This window comes from Dryas octopetala, chromosome 3 (genome assembly GCF_963921425.1).
Source record: "Dryas octopetala chromosome 3, drDryOcto1.1, whole genome shotgun sequence".
NCBI lineage: Eukaryota > Viridiplantae > Streptophyta > Magnoliopsida > Rosales > Rosaceae > Dryas > Dryas octopetala.
In genome coordinates, this window is record NC_141368.1 from 21827603 (window position 1) to 21845587 (window position 17985).

The window sequence follows — 17985 nt, forward strand, 5'->3', positions numbered from 1 at the left end:
GGTATCGTCGAGGCAACTTACATTGTTGTTGAACCTTGGGAGCTTTTGTTCGATGGTTCTAGCCCAGATGGCTCGGTGGGGGCAGGCATAATTATCATGTCACCACATGGGTTAAAGTACCAATTTGCATTTCAGTTGGACTTCCCATGTACAAACAATCAAGCTGAATATGAAGCTTTGCTGATTTGATTGAAAATTTTGAGAGATCTTAGGACCAAGTATGTTGCCGTATTCGGCGATTCTTTATTGGTCATAAACCAAGTAAAGGGACACTACCGTTGTTTAGACCCAGTTCTTAGCCTGTATTGGGCTGTGGTCGTACAATTAGTCAATGATTTTGCCGAGATTTCTTTCAACCATATCCGAAGAGAAGAAAATTTCGAAGCTGACGAGATAGCGAAGATTGCTTCCGGAGTGACAATTCCAGAAGGTGTCATGTCACGGACAATCAAGATTGAACGGCGAGAATTGCCGAATGCACGTAAAAGAACTAAGCCTGGCGCAATTTGTTGTGTTCAAGTTAGCAACAATGATTGGAGATGGCCTTTCATCCAATATTTGAAGGACCCCAATTGTCAACATCCAAGGAAAATAAGGTATCAAGTTAGAAATTACATCTTAGTGAACGATGACCTTTATAGAAAAAGCAAGGAAGATGTGTTGATGAAATGTTTGAGTGAAGAAGAAGCCAGAAAAGTCATGTTGGAGGTTCACTGCGGTATTTGCGGCGCTCACCAATCGGGTCACAAGATGAGATGGTTAATTCACAGACATGGCTATTACTGGCTGAGCGTATTGAAAGATTGCATTGAGTTCGCCAAAAAATGTATCCCTTGCCAGGTGCACGGTCCAATTCAGCATGTTCCTGTCACATCTCTCAATCTAGTCATCAAACCTTGGCCATTTCAGGGTTGGGCAATGGACATGATAGGTCAAGTCAAGCCAAGCTCAAGTGCAGGACATAAATTTATCCTTGTTGCCACTAATTACTTCACCAAATGGGTTGAGGCTGAAGCATTTAAGAAAGTTACACATGTTGAGGTGATTTAGTTCATCAAAGAAAGAATTATTCATCACTTCGGACTGCCTGAGACAATAGTGGCTGATCGTAGCACTATGTTCATAGCACGACAAGTTCAGAATTTTGCCGCCGAACAAGGTTTCACACTTCAACATTCCACGCCGTATTATGCCCAAGCAAATGGCCAAGCATTGTAAGCATTTTGAACATCAAAACGCACGGCGACTGGAACTACACCATTTGCATTGACTTACGGCCATGATGCCGTTTTGCCTTTGGAAATGACGATCAAATCCCAAAGAGTGGCTCAACAACACGGCCTCAAGGCTGAAAATTACAATCAAGCCATGCTACAAGAGTTAGAAAAATTGGATGAAGTGCGCTTAGATGCTTTGAATAGAATGCAAGTCCAGAAGATCAAAGTGGGTAAAGCATACAACAAAAAGACCAGGCATAAGGCATTTGCTCAAGGCGACTTAGTATGGAAAGCCATGTTACCAGTTGGAACTAAAAAGAAAGGTTTTGGAAAATGGAGTCCAACTTGGGAAGGACCATTTCGGGTCAAGTATGTTCTGGGGAAAGGTGCTTATCATTTGACGCACATTGATGGGGAATTACATCCCGCACCTATATGGTCAGTTTCTCAAAAAATATTATTCAGGCACTTGGGAAGGTGCAATTTAAAAAAAAAAAAAAATTAACCCATCTCAAGAAAAGTTTTGGGTTTAATTTTAATTGACCTATTTGATTAATGGGTTGATTTTAATTTAACCCATCTTTAAAAAAAAAAATTGTTGGGCCTTGTTGTTTTAGCCCGTTCTCAGAAAATTGTTGGGTTTTAATTTTAATTAGGCTATCTAAAAATAAGTTAGTTTTATTAAGCCCATTTAAATAAAAAAAATAAAAATAAAAGATTATAAAAACGGCCTAGTTGGCCGGACATCACAAAAATATATGTTGGGCTTTGGTTGTTTTAGCCCATTTCAAAAAATGTTGGGTTTATTGGCCCATCTCTTTGGTCTGATTTAATCAAACCCATCTCAAAAATATGTGTTGGGCCTTATTTGTGTTAGCTCATTTCAAAAATAATTGTTGGGTTTAATTTGATTGACCCGTTTCGTTGGGTTGATTTTATTAAATCTATTTCAAAAAATTGTTGGGTTTATTGGCCCATCTCTTTGGTCTGCTTTAAACTCATCTCAAAAATATATGTTGGGTTTTGTTTGTTTTAGCCATTTCCACTATAAAAAAAACCTTAATACATATCACTATTTTAATATCAGTTTTTATATAAACCGATATTATAAATTTTTAGATATCAGTTAATTTTTTAAACGATGTCTTAATTCATTAACATATCACCATTTTTTTTTTCGATATCTTAATTTTACATTTTTGATTAACAAATAGATAAAACTGATATGTAAAAATCATAACTGATAACTATATTTCACCTTAAAAAACACGTTTCCCCCAACTTAAAAATTTTGGCTGAGTTTCCTAACCCAAGTCACGATATCCCTCACTGGCCTCTCGATCAAACACACACATTCCCTCACACTCGCATCGCACGCCTCCCTCGACCCTCAGCCTCTAGCTCTCTCTCTCTCTCGCCATCGTCGCCAGCTCTCTCACCGTCGCCGCCAGATCTCTCCCCGTCGCCGTCGCCGTCGCCATAGCTCTCTCTCTCTCGCCGCATCCTCTCTCGTCTCATCCATCTCTCTGTCTCATGCAGTCGCCGTCGCCGACGCCATCGCCATCGCCATCGCCGTCGTCTCCCTCCCTCCGTCTCACCACCATCCTCTCTCTATCTCATCGTGGCCTCCATCTCTCTGTCTCACCACCATCCTCTCTATTTATAACCCATCGTCCGTCCCGACTCTCACCTAGTCACCCATCGCCAATCTAGGGTAATTTTTAATTTAGGTTTCAGTTTAGGGATTTCGGTAATTTTTAATTTGGGTTTCTGTTTAGGGATTTAAGTAATTTTTAATTTGGGTTTCTGTTTTGGGATTAAGGATGTAGGGTTTCGATTTCTATGTTCTCTGTTAGGGTTTCCAAGTTACATTTTGATTTAGTGATTTTGATGCTAAATTTCTCCAATTTTGTCTCAGATTTTGTACAAATGAACAAGCAGATATTTACTTTCTTGGGTGAGTACTTCCTCCATTTGTTGGTCCTATATCATTCTAAGTTTCTTCCTTAACATAATCCACTTGGGCATATGCGTTCAGTGGCTTTGTATAGAAAAAATTGCATATGGGTAGCCACAGATTTCCTAAGGCATTTCAAAGTATTCAGAATTATAAAACTTTTAATAATTTTGAATACTTTGAAACTTTTTATTGGCTCTGTTTCTATTGTTTTTATTGGATTTTTGCCTGATAAATAGATAGTGATTAAATTAGGGGAGATAGTGATTGGATGTTAAATCTGTTGGTTATATTGGTTTTTTTTTTCCTCTCTTATGCATAAGTTGTTTATATGCACATGCTAAATCATGATTGACTTTATTATCTATAGATTGCTATGTTATCTATTTGGTGCCTTGTTATCATGAGTTGGGGTTTGGTTGGGATATTGCTATGTAATATTTGTTTGTATGCTATTCTGAAGGAAATTTTGCCCTGGCAGATTATTTTTCAAACTTTATGTTTTATTTTTCTTACGCTTTTCAATGCTTTATGTTTTATTTTTCTTTTTTTTTTTCTTTTTTTTGAGAAATTTGTTTGGTGTTGATGATCGTGGTTGATTGCAGATTTGTTTGGACACCAAGAGATTGATGGAGACACACTTGGTTTCTTTTTAATTTCCCTTCAAATTTCAGAGGCTCACTCACAACATTTGTAGAATTGGTGAAATTTACTGGTTCTGGTTTACATGTAAGTTCTCCTTGTCATGGTGTTCCTTTTTTCTTTTTTCACTCTCACTTGCAGCTGAGAATACCAAAAAATCATGAGGCTTCTTCAGAAGGAGGGGAATGCTTGCTATTCTACTTCTGTCTGGTTTGCTAGCACTATTTTTCATCATCATGTTTGCCTATTGGTGGCTTATGAAACAGAGAAAGACAAAAGGTATGAGAGTTTCATCGCTAGTGAAAATAAATTCCATGAAGGAGAGACAATTTATTTGGTCCATTAGTGTTTGTAATTAATTTTTATCATTATATTGTCAATTTTCTCAGGTGAGTGAGAAGAAAATGGTGCAGACAATACTTTCATTTAATTGATTGCATTTAGTTTATTGTGGCAGATGAGCTAGAGGACACTAGTGGACACCCAGATTTGCAATTTTTCCATCTGTTTGGCCAACAAACTTGGAGGAGGTGGTTCTGGCTTTGTTTGTAAGGTAAAGTCCCAATTTAGAAATGAAATTGTGCTAATTGCGAAACTTCAACACAGGAATCTTGCATTAGACTCTGTGCCTATCTCTGTCTGTGTGTTTTCTTTTAATTCGTTTTGTTTGGTGAATATGTTGTACTGTGAGGACTATGTTGTGGTCAATAATTTGGTTTATTTGTTTGTTATTGGGTGCAGAATTATCTTTTTCATTACTCATTTGCTTTTAAATCTTAGTGTAGGCTTAATATTTAGGATAACTATAAACTTTTGATTCCTAGCCTTTTCAATAGGTTGTGATTCTCCGATTCTAATATGATACAACAACCATTTGGGTTTTACTAAAATTGTTAGATTGGTTACTAAGGAAAAAGAAAAGAAAAATACCATTTTGCATGCTTAAAATTAATATTAGAACTATCAGAAAATGAAAGTGACATTGTATGTATATATATACAGAACTATATATCAGCTTGCTAACAATTGTTTCTCATAAGGCTGGAATTGAAATCTTTAAAAAAGATTGAATTTGATGTTTGAAATTAATGACTTGGTATGTAGGATTTGAAATATCAAAACTACAAGAGTTCAGAGATATATGAACAATAAGTAAATCTTATTTACCTTTTCTATGGACCCTATTTTTTACTTATTTCTTTTAGTAAATAAGATACTCAAAAATTGTTGTTATCCATACATTGGTGAGTGAGATTGTTCTAAACTCACGCATTATATGTTATATTAGATTAGATTGATGTTACAACAGAACCTTTGGACTAATTAATAGCTCTCCAATGAAACTAACCACTTCAACTGTATTGGTATGTCGGATATGAAGGAAGAGAAAAGTACAAATCATGCATGCACCTCTAGTGAACCTATACCTCATTTGGAAGTAGTAAACCAAATTTTTCATCCATATTGTGCTACACAACCATTGGACCACGTGTATGTATATACCTATTTTGGGCGTGTAGAGAGACAAATGTTAGACAATATTACAAATAGAGTCCTATCTATTCTCATCACTATTCCTTCTTTTTCAGGTAAGCTTTACAGAGGAGTATATGTGGAACATTGGTGCATTTATAAGTTCTCTTTTGCTGGAAATTAAAGCCCTTATGGGTTTAAAAAAGTGTAAGTGGCACAAATTACTCGTGTTTCCTATATTGTTATTTGTGGGATAAACTAGATAAAGGTATCTTGCTCTTTCATATCAATACAGTTATTTCTGAACCATTCATGAGTATATATATATATATATGGATTGTATATTAATATGTACCATCTTACATAATATGGATTGTATATTAAATTGTGATATATAACTTAAATTGATATTTTGTCTAAACTAGTGCTATTAGACAATTTAATGGGGTTACGGGAAGGAAAGGGCCGAAATCACCAACTTGGAAGCATCTCTATGTAAGTGTCTATGTATTACTTAAGTCTTTAAGTTTCTTATGTCTTACACATTGGACTAATTTAATTAAGTATAACTCTATGTAATTTCCTTTGCTTGTCTGTAGTGTCCTAAACAACCGGGTGGTGTTGAATGTGGATATTATGTCATGAGGTACATGAAGGAAATAGTTGAGGACACAACCCTTGCATATGAGTCGCAGGTTAGAATACTTACTCCTATTGGGGCAGTTGACTGGTATATTTTGCTATCCTTTGTACAGTTCTAACTTAGGAAACTTGTAAAAGGGAATTACAGAAGGAAGGGATGGCCTAGCTAGGATACTAGTTTGTTGCTGGTTTTTAAGACTTTGTTTTCTGGCTTTGCATCTTTTTAATTTTTTCTGTGTATGTGTGTTTGGGTTGGTGCTGTGTGCATTAAAGAGTGTGTTTGGGTTGATGGTCTGCATTTCTCTTCTATTTCCATTATTTTTAACTTGCATTATTGCTGAACTCTAGGCTGATACTGTGACTACTCATTTATACTTGCATGATCCATTTTTTGAATCATATATATGTGCAGCCATTTGAAAGCCCTTGCTGAATGCAAGAAATGTAGGCCATCTGAAAGCCATCTAAATCATATATATGTGCAGCCATCTAAATTCAATACTTGATGCAATCTTATTAATGCTTTTGGCCTATATTTTTTTAATGCCCTTTGGGATCCTTGCTGAATGCACTTTTCAATACTTTGGGATCCTTGCTGCAATCTTATTAATTAATGCACTTTTCTTTCTTGTTTTCAGTGGAGTCACCTGAAGAACAAGAGGAGCAGTTACACACATGAACAAATAGATGAAGTCCGGGTTGAATGGGGAGATTATGTTTCCATGAATTTTATTTAGACTAACATGCATGTTTTTGGTACCTTTTTGAGCATTCTGTTGTAGATATGAAGATATATACTAGCTAGTTCACATTCAAATCTTTTGTATAGGCAGAATTTATGCCTAGCTGAATTGCACTGTCATGCCTTCATTATTTTTGTACATGTTGGCATGTGTTTAATTAGGATCTAGCTAGCTAGAGATGGATTTTGTGAAGGTTATGGAGATAGGCAAGTGATTTTGAGGTATACATGATGAGGGCTATCCATATTTTTATATGGATTTGTAATCTTATTTTGTTAACTTCATTACTGAGTTTGGATGTTGGATTTATTTATATGAATGGAAGAATTTAAGTTGGATTACTTTAGAAGCTTAGTAATTGTTGCATGGATGCATATTTACCAATTAATTTTTATCAATATTAGAAGCCTATTGCATATCAGATTATGTAAAAATGCAACGATAAAGAATGATGTTTCAACATCATTTAAAAAACAAAAAACTGATATCTAAAGGATACTTTTATATCAGATTTCAAGTACCAAACCGATATGTTATACACCTTTTATATCCGATTTTAAGTACAAAATCGATATGTTATACACTTTGTATATCCAATTTTAATTACAAAACCGATATGTTATACACCTTTTATATCAGATTTTAAGTACCAAATCGATATGTGATACACCATTTATATCCAATTTTAATTACAAAACCGATATGCTATACTCATTTTATATCTGATGTTAAGTACCAAGACGATATTGAATACATTTTTTATATCGGTTTCAAAATTACTAATGATATCATAAGTATCTTACATATCGGAATGCAGTTTTTAAGATATCAGAAATGATTAATATCTGATAACGATGGTGGTATATCATATCAGATTATCAAACAAATACGATATCTAATATAGTATAGACATCAGTGTATAACCGATATGTAATATGGGAGAATAGATATCAGCACTCAATATATCGGTTGGAAACCTAAATAGATATCGGTTTATCACTGATATATATTAAGGTTTTTCTTGTAGTGTTCAAAAAAAAAAGTTGTTTAGGTTGATTTTACTAGGCCCTTGCTTTGTTTGTTTTAATATATGTATTATTTATCATATAAAAAAAAAAATTATGGGCTTAACATGTTAGGCCACCCATCCAAAAAAGAAAAAAAAAAAATCAACTGTTACAGAAACAGGCCAAAATGGCCAGATACAATGGTGGAAATGCAAGGCAGAAGGATCTACTCCTTTGCCTTGGAGCTGGAGGCATCTTTACCCTTCCTCTTCTTGTTCTTCTGTAGTTGGTCATTGACACCTTCAATCTCGGCCAGGGTGGTGGCCATGTCAGTTGAGTATCGAGACACAATTCTCGATAACTCATCCCTCTCCTTCTTCAGAGCGCCCACTGTGGCATAAGTAAAATCCAACTGATGCTTGAGTTCGTCCACCTGCGAACGAAGGGAAGCAACCTCCTGAGACTTGATCAACAAGCGCTGACCCATGTTAGCAGTAGAGGCAGCACTTTGAATAGCAAATGCTAGTGAGTCTCTGATGGCATCTTCATCCTCTCAATTTGCCAACAGTCTTTAATCTCGAGGAGTGGTCACACTCCTGGCCACTTTTGCAGCTATCCCATCATTCAGCATCACAGAATTCTCCACTGTGATTGGACAATCCCCTATGGTGAAACTTGGAGTCCAAGTGGCACTGTTTTGCCCTTGCTGGCCAGAAGCGAAAGTGTTCAAGTCCAACTCTAAGTTGACTGGAGTTGTCATTTCAAAGAGAAGGGGAAATGGAAGATTTGCTTCTTGCTTGACCTGAAAAAAGGAAAGAGCAGAAAAAAAAACTCAAATATGGCTAAACTCAGAAATGGTTTGATAGTAGTCAGAACACTCTACATAAGCAGTGTGTTATAAAGGCAGAAAAGTTACCCTGAAGGTCGAGTCTGTCAGCCAACTCATGGCTCAAGACAACCATTTTTGTCAAAAACAGGTCAGCCTTACGGCCGTTCGAGCTGACATACCTAACTCTAGGTTTTGTCCTTAAGCAAATAAATGCTAGACCTGAAGCTACGGCCTAACAAGGCCGGTTTGGAGTCAAGCCCAAAAGCTGAAGCCCATCTACGGAGTATGTAGCCCAGACAAATCAATACAAGCGCAAGTAAAGAAATATGGAGGCTTGATCATTGATAAAAAAGAAATTTTTACAAAGCATGAAAAGAAAGAAAGTCAAAAGACACAAAAGAAAAAGAAGAATCCTACTCTTTTGGCTAAGAGCCAGAAGCAGCATGTTCTTCACTTTTTCTTTTCTTTCCTTGTTCCTTGACATTATTCTCAAGCCTCGAGCATCGTCCCAATAGCTCTGTCCTTTCTTGCAGGAGCATCGCGACAGTTTGGTATGAGGCACTCAACAAGCTTTGGAGTGACGCCACCTCTGCACGTAGGGCATCAATTGCTTGTGATCTAGCCATAAGACGTTCACCCATGTCCACCACCGAAGCAGCACTTTGAATGGAGAATGCCATGGATTCTCTAACAGCCGTATCATTATTCTGACGAACCAGTAGTCGTCGATCTCCAGGGGTCGAAACGTAATTAGCCACTGCTATGGCTATGTGACCATCTACTATTACAGAGTCATTTACAGTGACAGGATGACCTTCTACCAAGAAGGCTGGTCGCCACACTTCCCCAACCAAGACTGCCTGTCCAGGGAGGGCCATGTTCAAATCCAAGTTAGGACCATTTGCCATTTTTTAATTTTTATGTTAGGAGAGGTGAGGTTTTTTGGTTTCTTTTGGCTGAAAGGAGGAAATTTCAAAACTTTGAACTTTGCTGGGTTTCACTGAGGATTGATGGCGATGAACAGCAATGAAGTGCTGATTGAATGGCCAAAACGACCTTTATATAGACACGGCCTCGGATCCGTTCAACAGCTCGATCCATCCCACTCACCAGACATCATCATCATTTTTTCCCCAAATCACGGAAAGCGGGGGCCAAAACATCATCATCAACAGTCACCCCCAAATCGCGGAAAGCGGGGGACACCTTTCCTCGTTTTTTCGGATTCACTCTGCTTTCATTGTTCTTCCACTCAGACAGCAATGATGGTGTGGACCCTAGTGTCGGTTGTCAGATCCGGGTATTTTCAAATACTGTATACATACGTATTGATGCTGTATTTTTAGGAGCAATACATGGGTATTTACCGGGGATACTTCCATTACGACGGAAAATTTTAAATATCATAATGACGGATACCAAGTATTGGCACCATATTTGAAGAGGATTATACTGGGCTGTAGCAGAACGTATTTTTTGAATTTGAAATGCAGGTACATTTCCTTAACCAACTCGGCAAACAGTGTCGAAGCTCAAGGAAATGGGGAGGGCATATGTTTACACCGTAAATATCACGTTGGGCCAATGAAATGGCCGAGGCCCAGTCAGAAATATGTGTGGCCCAACACATGAAACCGGTCCAAAATCGGAACAAGGGTGTGTTTCAGCCAGTTTACTCAACCCCCTCGAGTAACCATACAGTTTGTGCCAAGATGAAGTCTACACCAATTAGGATACCACCCAAATTTCACCTCCTTAATTTCCATCATTTTCCATTACCCATTAATTTAATTACCACCCAAATTTCCACCTCCTTAATTTCCATCATTTTCCATTATCCATTAATTTAATTACCACCCAAATTCCTCCACCAACAAAACATAATCATTCCCTTCCATCTTCATTCTATTCTTTTTCTACATATTCCTCCACCCACAAAACATAATCATTCCCTTCCATCATCATTCCATTCTTTTTCTATATATTCCTCCACCATCAATCAACACACATACGTGAAAATCCAAACCAAAGAAATCTCTCATCCTCTCTTTCTCTCTTTCAAACACCAATTCCAAGCAAGCACTTCATCTCTTTCAATCTCTCTCAATCTCATCCTCTCTTTCTCAACTCTCTCCCTCTCTAACATATAAGCAATCAAACAAATCAAATTCCAAAGCTTGCCCTCCTCATCCTCTTCCTTTAACTCAAACTCCCTTATCTCTTCACACAAACACTTTCCTCATCTCTCATCCTCAAGCTCACAGGTGTCAACAAACCAATCTCCCACCAAACAATTTTCCCCGTTTCACTAAGTTCATAACTTGCAAGCTCTCTGGATTTCTCAATAGCTCCTGTCAAGCTATTTCTCATCTCTTGTAGTTAAGTTAATTCAAGCATCCTTATTTTATCTTTTGTTAGCTCTGCCAGAGTACAACTGTCTTGGTATGATTAATTTATGAAAATGTATTCCTATATGTTTGTCATAAATATTTTGTTTACATTTATGCACTTTAATTAACCGCAAGTGTGAGTTTACATTTACGTAGAGTGAGTTTATATTTTTGATAGTGTATTCTTATACCTTCATAAATATTAAATTCCGCATTTAATTAACGTGCGTGTGAGTTTTACATTTTTGTATTTTAATTAACGTACGTGTGAGTTTACTTTTCATGCAGAGTAAGTTTATATTATTTTCAGAGAGTAGAGGGGCCATCGAGGGGGTCCGTGTTTCCCCTACTGCCCCCTCGATTTCCCACCTCTTCTTTGCTGATGATAGTATCCTTTTCTTGAGTGCCAACAGGGAAGCCAGCCTCACTCTCAAAGAAATCTTCCAGGAATATGAGACGGCGTCTGGACAAATGATTAATTTTGCCAAGTCAGCAGTGTGCTTTAGTCCTAATGCTATTGATGAGGTGAAGTCAACGGTGTGTAATATTCTCCAAATAAAAATTGTTGATTGTCATGAGAAATACTTGGGGTTGCCAACTTTTGCAGGTAGAGGAAATAAACAGCTATTTCATGAAATTTTAGACAGAGTCACGAAGCGTGTAAATGGGTGGAAAGAAAAACTGTTATCACGTGCTGGGAAAGATGTTTTGTTCAAAGCCGTCCTTCAGGCGATGCCCACCTATTCGATGAGCTGTTTTCGGATGCCTAAAGGAGTGTGGCAAAAATTTCATTCCATTTTCGCCAAATTCTGGTGGGTGAAGGCTAAAAATGATTGGGGGATTCACTGGGCCACCTGGGATACAGTGTGTCGAGGAAAATATGGTGGTGGTCTTGGTTTCAGACACATTGGTGACTGTAATCAAGCCCTGGTCGCTAAGCAATGTTGGCGTCTCCTCACTGCGCCCAACTCGCTGGTGGCAAGGATTTATCAAGCTAAATATTTCCCCAATGGACTCCTCCTCCACGCCCAGCTGGGTAGTCATGCCTCACACATCTGGAGATCCCTCCTTTGGGGCAGAGAGCTTCTTCAACTGGGACTACGATGGAGGGTGGGTACTGGGCTCTGTATTCGCATGTATCAAGATAAATGGATCCCAAGACCTTCCTCATTCCGAATCTATTCTCCTCCCATATTGGCGCTGGATACAATTGTCACTGAGCTGTTTTTGGCCCCAGGTGTTTGGAATGAACGTCTCATCGGGGAATCTTTTTGGGAGGAAGAAGCCACTGCGATTTTGAGTATCCCCCCGAGTACACATATGTGAGAAGACTGCCTTTTCTGGCACTATGAACAGAATGGCCTCTATAGTGTCCGTAGTGGGTACAAAATTGCTCGATCTGAAAAAGATAGAATTGCTGGAAACCCCACTACTTCAACGGGTGTGGATTCAAATATATGGAAAACAATTTGGACCTTGCAATGCCCAAATAAAATGAAATCTTTTCTCTGGAGATGTATGCACAACTTTGTACCATGCCGAGCCACTTTATTCAAGAGGAAGGTGACCCTTGACTCTTCCTGTCCCAGATGTAGGCGAGCCACTGAGACCTTGCTACATGTTCTCTGGGATTGCCCCTATGCACATGATGTCTGGAAACTCTCAGTGCTACATGGTGGTTCGAGGAGTTGTAAGTGGGACGGGTTTTCTGGATTCCTATGTTACTTATCTGCAACTCTTTCCCAAACTGAACTGACACTTGCAGCTTACATATGCTGGGGTTTATGGAATGCCAGAAATGACTTCCTCTTTAATGGCTCTGCTATCTCGCCTCTCAAGCTTTTTGATCGGATGGATGAATTCGCGCGCAACTATATGGAGGCCAACTTAAGGAAGGAGAACACACCGACACCGGCACCGGCCCATCAATGGAGGTGTCCATCGCCTGGTTGGGTGAAAGTCAATGTTGACGGTGCGGCCAGCTCTGTGTTGGGTGCTCGAGGTGTCGGGATAGTGATTCGAGATGAAGAGGGTCAATTTTTAGCTTCTGGAGCTTTACAGACGCAACCGTTCATATACTCTGCTCACACCGAGCTGATCGCTGCAAGAGAAGGTCTACGTTTTGCTTGGGACTTGGGTTTCAGACATGTTCTACTGGAGCTAGCTTGATGCTAAGGATGTGATGGCAAAGATTGTGTCCCAATCGCTCTATTTGGGTGCTGATGCTGTTCTGCTCAACGAGGTTGTGGAACTTGGTTTACTATTTTCCTGTCAATGGGTACCTCGCAGCTGCAATATGGCAGCTAATGCTGTAGCCAAAATGGCCTTATCATGTAATGAGTTTTCCACTTGGATTGAGGAAGCACCCCCCTGGTTGCTCCCAATCTTCTCAGCAGATGTTTCCAATTCTCCTTAATCAATGAAAACTCCTTTTCTCAAAAAAAAAAAAAAAAAGTTTATATTATTGTCCGCAATTATTAACAATTGTGAATTTCCTTATTATTAATAATATCTGGTATTATTAAACAAGGACGGATTATCGCTAGCGTTCATGATATCTATCTATTATTAATAATTGTGAAATTCCTTTTATTTAACATCTAACTATTCCATAATTACTAACTATTTTGTGAATTTTCTTATTATTAATAATATCTGGATATTATTGAACAAGGACGGATTACCGCTAACGTTCATGATATATATCTATTATTATAACTGTGAAATTATTTTTATTTAACATCTAACTATTCTATAATTACTAACTATTTTGTGAATTTCCTTACTATTAATAATATCTAGATATTATTGAACAAGGACGGATTACCGCTAACGTTGATGATATCTATCTATTATTTAATAACTGTAAAATTCCTTTTATATTATATTTGTTTGTAATTTATATCACAGTGTTATTAGAAAAGATCTTGTGGAACAAGGCATAAAAAAAAATCCAGACTGGAGATAGTTGTTCCTCACTTAGTCGTACAATCAACTGATCAGAAGTCAGATCCTGGCGCACAATTCAAATTATTATTAAACTATAGAATAATGGCCTCGTGGCCAAAATTGGTTTAATAAACGGCCTCTTGGCCGAAGCTCACATCATCCATATTCAACTCAACAAAATGGCCTTTGGGCCGACCCGAGTTCAATCCATTTCTGTATCCGGCCTTTGGGCCGTGAACAGTGGCACGCCCGCACACTATCGCCAAATTTCAAAGAGGACTAACAGTGTTCCTCGTTCAAGGTTCTCGAGGCCCGAGCCGGACGAATTTTGAGGGTAACAAATGTTCAAACCTTAGCTATTTGAAATCCTCAATGTTCGGCGTTTAAAATCCATAGTGGATTTGGGCCAAATCCAAATACTTCCCAAACATAAGGATTTAGATTTGGAGAGCCTAAATCTAAATCCACCAAATCAAATCCATGAATCCAAATTGACCCTTAAAATACTAAGGACAGTATAGTATAATACAATACGATATTGAAAAAACACAATTCAATATAGTCTATTTTGGCATACCAAAATAAAAGAGGCTATCGTCCAATTATTATTTAAACTTTATAATGGTTTGAAACAAGCATGCATGATACTTTTCATCCACGATTCTCCATTTTCCGGTAAACCTTTATGTTCTTCGATAAATATATCTTTTGGTGTTTTGCCTTCTGAGTTTTTCATCTCTACATAATATGGTGGAACAACCTTTCTCACCTCCTGCACATCAATAATACGATGCATATATTGTGTATGGAATAGTAAAACAATGAAAAATAATTTTTAATATTGTGATATCATTTTGATAGAGATCGACAACTTCTACTAAGGAATCCATTAAATAAGGCCATCGATCTAATATAAGTGGGTACATTTCGCATTATAGTTTAATGATCCGAGTAATCTATTTTCTAAGTTTTCATTCGAGAATCAATCTTAAAAAAATTAAACAGATTGTAAATCATTAAGATATCTAATTTTGATAGAATAAATAAACGAACGCAATGTTTCCTATAAATACAATAATCATCAATTAACCAAATAGTCAAAGGTTTTCTTATTTGTCTAATTTTTTACATAGATGATTAATAAATAGAGATTTAAAAAATAGATAGTTCGGATCATTGAACTATGATGCAGAATGGCCCCAAACAACCTTATTTAAGGGATCTCTTAAGACAGAGAGAGAGAGAGAGAGAGAGAGAGAGAGTAGCTAGGGACTTGCATGTAGCTCGAGGGGTTAGAGCATTTTATCCCACACTTATGATTGACAAGAGTTCAAGTCTTTCCTCCCATCTCTTAGATATAAATTAATAAGTAAATAATAGAGAAATAAGGGAAAGGATGTTTACCTTGAACCATAATAAGTCTCGTTGTATTTGAGGGACAAGTGCTGACAAGGTATTCAATTGATGCCGTGGAGCTAACTTTGCCGCTAAGTGCAGTATGTTATCATCTTTATTATCTTTGTAAGAGAGTATGATATCCTTGTATAAACCAAACTTATGTACCAGATTGAATATATTTGCGTGATGATACATAACTGCAATGTGAAATAAACTTCGATTGCAGTCATCTGTTTCCCATATCAAACCAGGATAAGAGCCAATAAGCTCATCCACAAATTCAAAATTTCCTAGTTTTGCTGCAATGAATAGTGCATGTGAAGGTCTTCTTATATTGTCGGTGACCATACTGTCATTGTTCCATAAAACTTCTTCCAAAAGGCATTTTAGTAATTGAAGACCAGGAGTTCTTGTCCTGTTTCCCTTATTTGTACCTTCAACACGTCAAACAAGTACGTTGTCATCTATGAAAATATTCTTTTTTCTTTATTAACTTTTGCTAACGTCAAATTTAATTGTACAAGTCTTAATATCTCTATTCTATGATTATTTATGAAATATTTATACTTTCAAACATATATGTACATAGGATAGATGTCGTAATTAAAAATAATCCAAAAAAATTTGTGAATGTCATAATAAAATATAAATTTATGCAATGCAACTTGTACCATTGATGAGACTGCCCAGTTAGAAATATCTATTACTTCACACAAACTACTAAATGACACGATTTGATGACATAAATAATAAACATACAAGACAAATATTAAACACGAATAACCCAATTAACATTACAAACTCGTTTAACTTGTATCATATAACCTTTCAAAAAACTTGTATCATATAAAGAAAATGACTTTCTCTTTTCTTCATATGATACTGTATGAATTTTTTTACACAATTATGGGATTATTCTTTATGTTTTGTTAGCAATAAGATTATGTATACTTTTATTTTACGAGTTTATGAGTGATAGATTAAGTTTAAAAGATTTTAATTCACAACACATGTAAGTCAACCAAAATGTGACACAATTAATATAACTCGATGTACCATGAGTTGGGATAACTGATTAGTATTTGACCTGGATACCAAATCATAACTTGACTAGATTGCCAGCCCTACTGATCGAGTAATGGAAAGATTAAATGAAGCTTAATTAATACGGTGCAATGAGGAGAGAATTACAAGAGTAAATGAAGCTTTTCCATATTCCTGAAGTTTTGATGGCAAATGCTGAAGGCTTCCCAGCCAACAAATGCAAAGCTGTCTCACTATTCATGTCACGAGCCACTGCAAGCTCTGGGTAGTCGTGAAGAATTTTCAAGGCTAATACTGTATAATAAAAACCAACAAAGATAGTTAATTTGAGATCAAGTACTTTTGCATCACAAAACCTGCACATGTGACTTAATAGTAACATGTGGGCTTAATAGTTAATTTCAGACGTCTAAGGTTTCAGTCCTTAACGCATAAAAACATTCGGGCTTAGCTTACATGCACGTATGGTTTTCGATCAAATGATTGCATGTATGTAGTTTTTTACCTGAAGGTCTTCTACCCAATGAGAAGTAAGTTGTAAATAAAGTATTGTTACCCAAAATCAATTCCATCCTTTTCTTTTAGGAAAAGGATCCAGTGGAATAGGAAAACATCTTACATAACATGCATGCATGCTTACCATATAATTCATTGTTGATGGAAGTGAAAAATATCTCAGCTCGTTCCCCTTCGTCGACATTTTTGATGACTTTTGGATATAAATACAACGCCATCTCGTCACGTCCAAACGAAACGGCAAAATAAAGCGGTGTCCTTCCTTGACTACCCCGAATTTCTAGCAGGCTTGGATTCATTTGTAACATCATCTTAGCCACCGGTAAAGTTCCAGCTGCAACAGCACAACTAAAGGCTGTATTCCCATTTTGATCTTTCAAGATCAAGTCCTCTTTGTCTAACATTCTCAGCAACTCCTTCACAATGTGAACATGTCGTGCTCCAGCAGCGACATGAAGAACAGTCTGCCTTCCTCTTATGATATTGGCACGTAAAATAGTCTTATCTTTATCTATGATTCGTTTAGCCACTTTCCAGTCACCTCTTAATGCAGCGTGGAATAGGTTCACGCAGTCTTCGAAGAACCATCTCTTTTGACTTGGTTCCGCTGTAAAGATTTGAAACATGCATGAAGGATGAATATGTAATGTCAATATATAACACAAGATATATATGGTCCAACATTGTCTGCATGAGCCAGATAAAAAAAATTAAGAACTCTGGAAAACAAATAATATTCAAAGTTCGTATTTATTCTCAAAAAACCTAAACAAGGAAATTAATTAGTATAATGTTCATTCTCAAAAAGAGAGCTTTAGACATAGGCCCAATTCTAGTATAGTATAGTGGATGCGACCCAGTACCCATTCAAAATTAACAAATGCGGCCCAATTTCTTCCAACTCAGCAAACAAACAAGACTCCTTCTTGTTAGAAATTACATTCCTTGCCACTGTCTTAAACCACGTCAGTAACAGTCGTCAAAGCAAAAATTAAGGGACTCTGCAAATCAACCTCCATTCTAGCAACTCTAGCCCAATAATATTGGGGAGAGCAGTTTTGCTCACCCCCTTTAACTCAGGTGTATGCTCACCTCCCATCTAAAATATTGTCATGTGTTTAAAAAACTAACCATGGGTTAATATATTATATTAAATTATTTTTAATATTATAATGATG

General features: G+C 37.0%; 1 protein-coding gene and 1 long non-coding RNA gene across 2 annotated transcripts; one reads left to right on the top strand and one right to left on the bottom strand.

Annotated features, from left to right (window-relative positions):
- Positions 1-5722: 5722 nt before the first annotated feature.
- Positions 5723-6742, top strand: LOC147291796 (uncharacterized). Its single transcript, XR_015121551.1, has 3 exons — positions 5723-5784; positions 5889-5984; positions 6570-6742. It is a non-coding gene; the product is annotated as an uncharacterized LOC147291796 (long non-coding RNA).
- A 7723-nt stretch (positions 6743-14465) lies between these two features.
- On the bottom strand, positions 14466-17433 carry LOC147291797 (uncharacterized). Its single transcript, XM_086236028.1, has 4 exons — positions 16932-17433; positions 16439-16585; positions 15254-15681; positions 14466-14621 (listed from the first exon to the last, which is right to left on the bottom strand). The coding sequence occupies exons 1-4, from the start codon at positions 17431-17433 to the stop codon at positions 14466-14468; spliced, it is 1233 nt and encodes a 410-aa protein (XP_086092154.1).
- Between the last annotated feature and the right edge of the window lie 552 nt (positions 17434-17985).

Excerpts from the sequence above, each read along its gene's own strand:
- LOC147291797 (XM_086236028.1), bottom strand. The coding sequence starts at position 17,433 with ATGTTTCAAATCTTTACAGCGGAACCAAGTCAAAAGAGATGGTTCTTC. Across the intron at positions 15,682-16,438 it reads GAAAAGCTTCATTTACTCTT|GTACAAATAAGGGAAACAGG; the intron begins GTAATTCTCTCC and ends GACGTGTTGAAG. Across the intron at positions 14,622-15,253 it reads GAGACTTATTATGGTTCAAG|GAGGTGAGAAAGGTTGTTCC; the intron begins GTAAACATCCTT and ends ATTGATGTGCAG.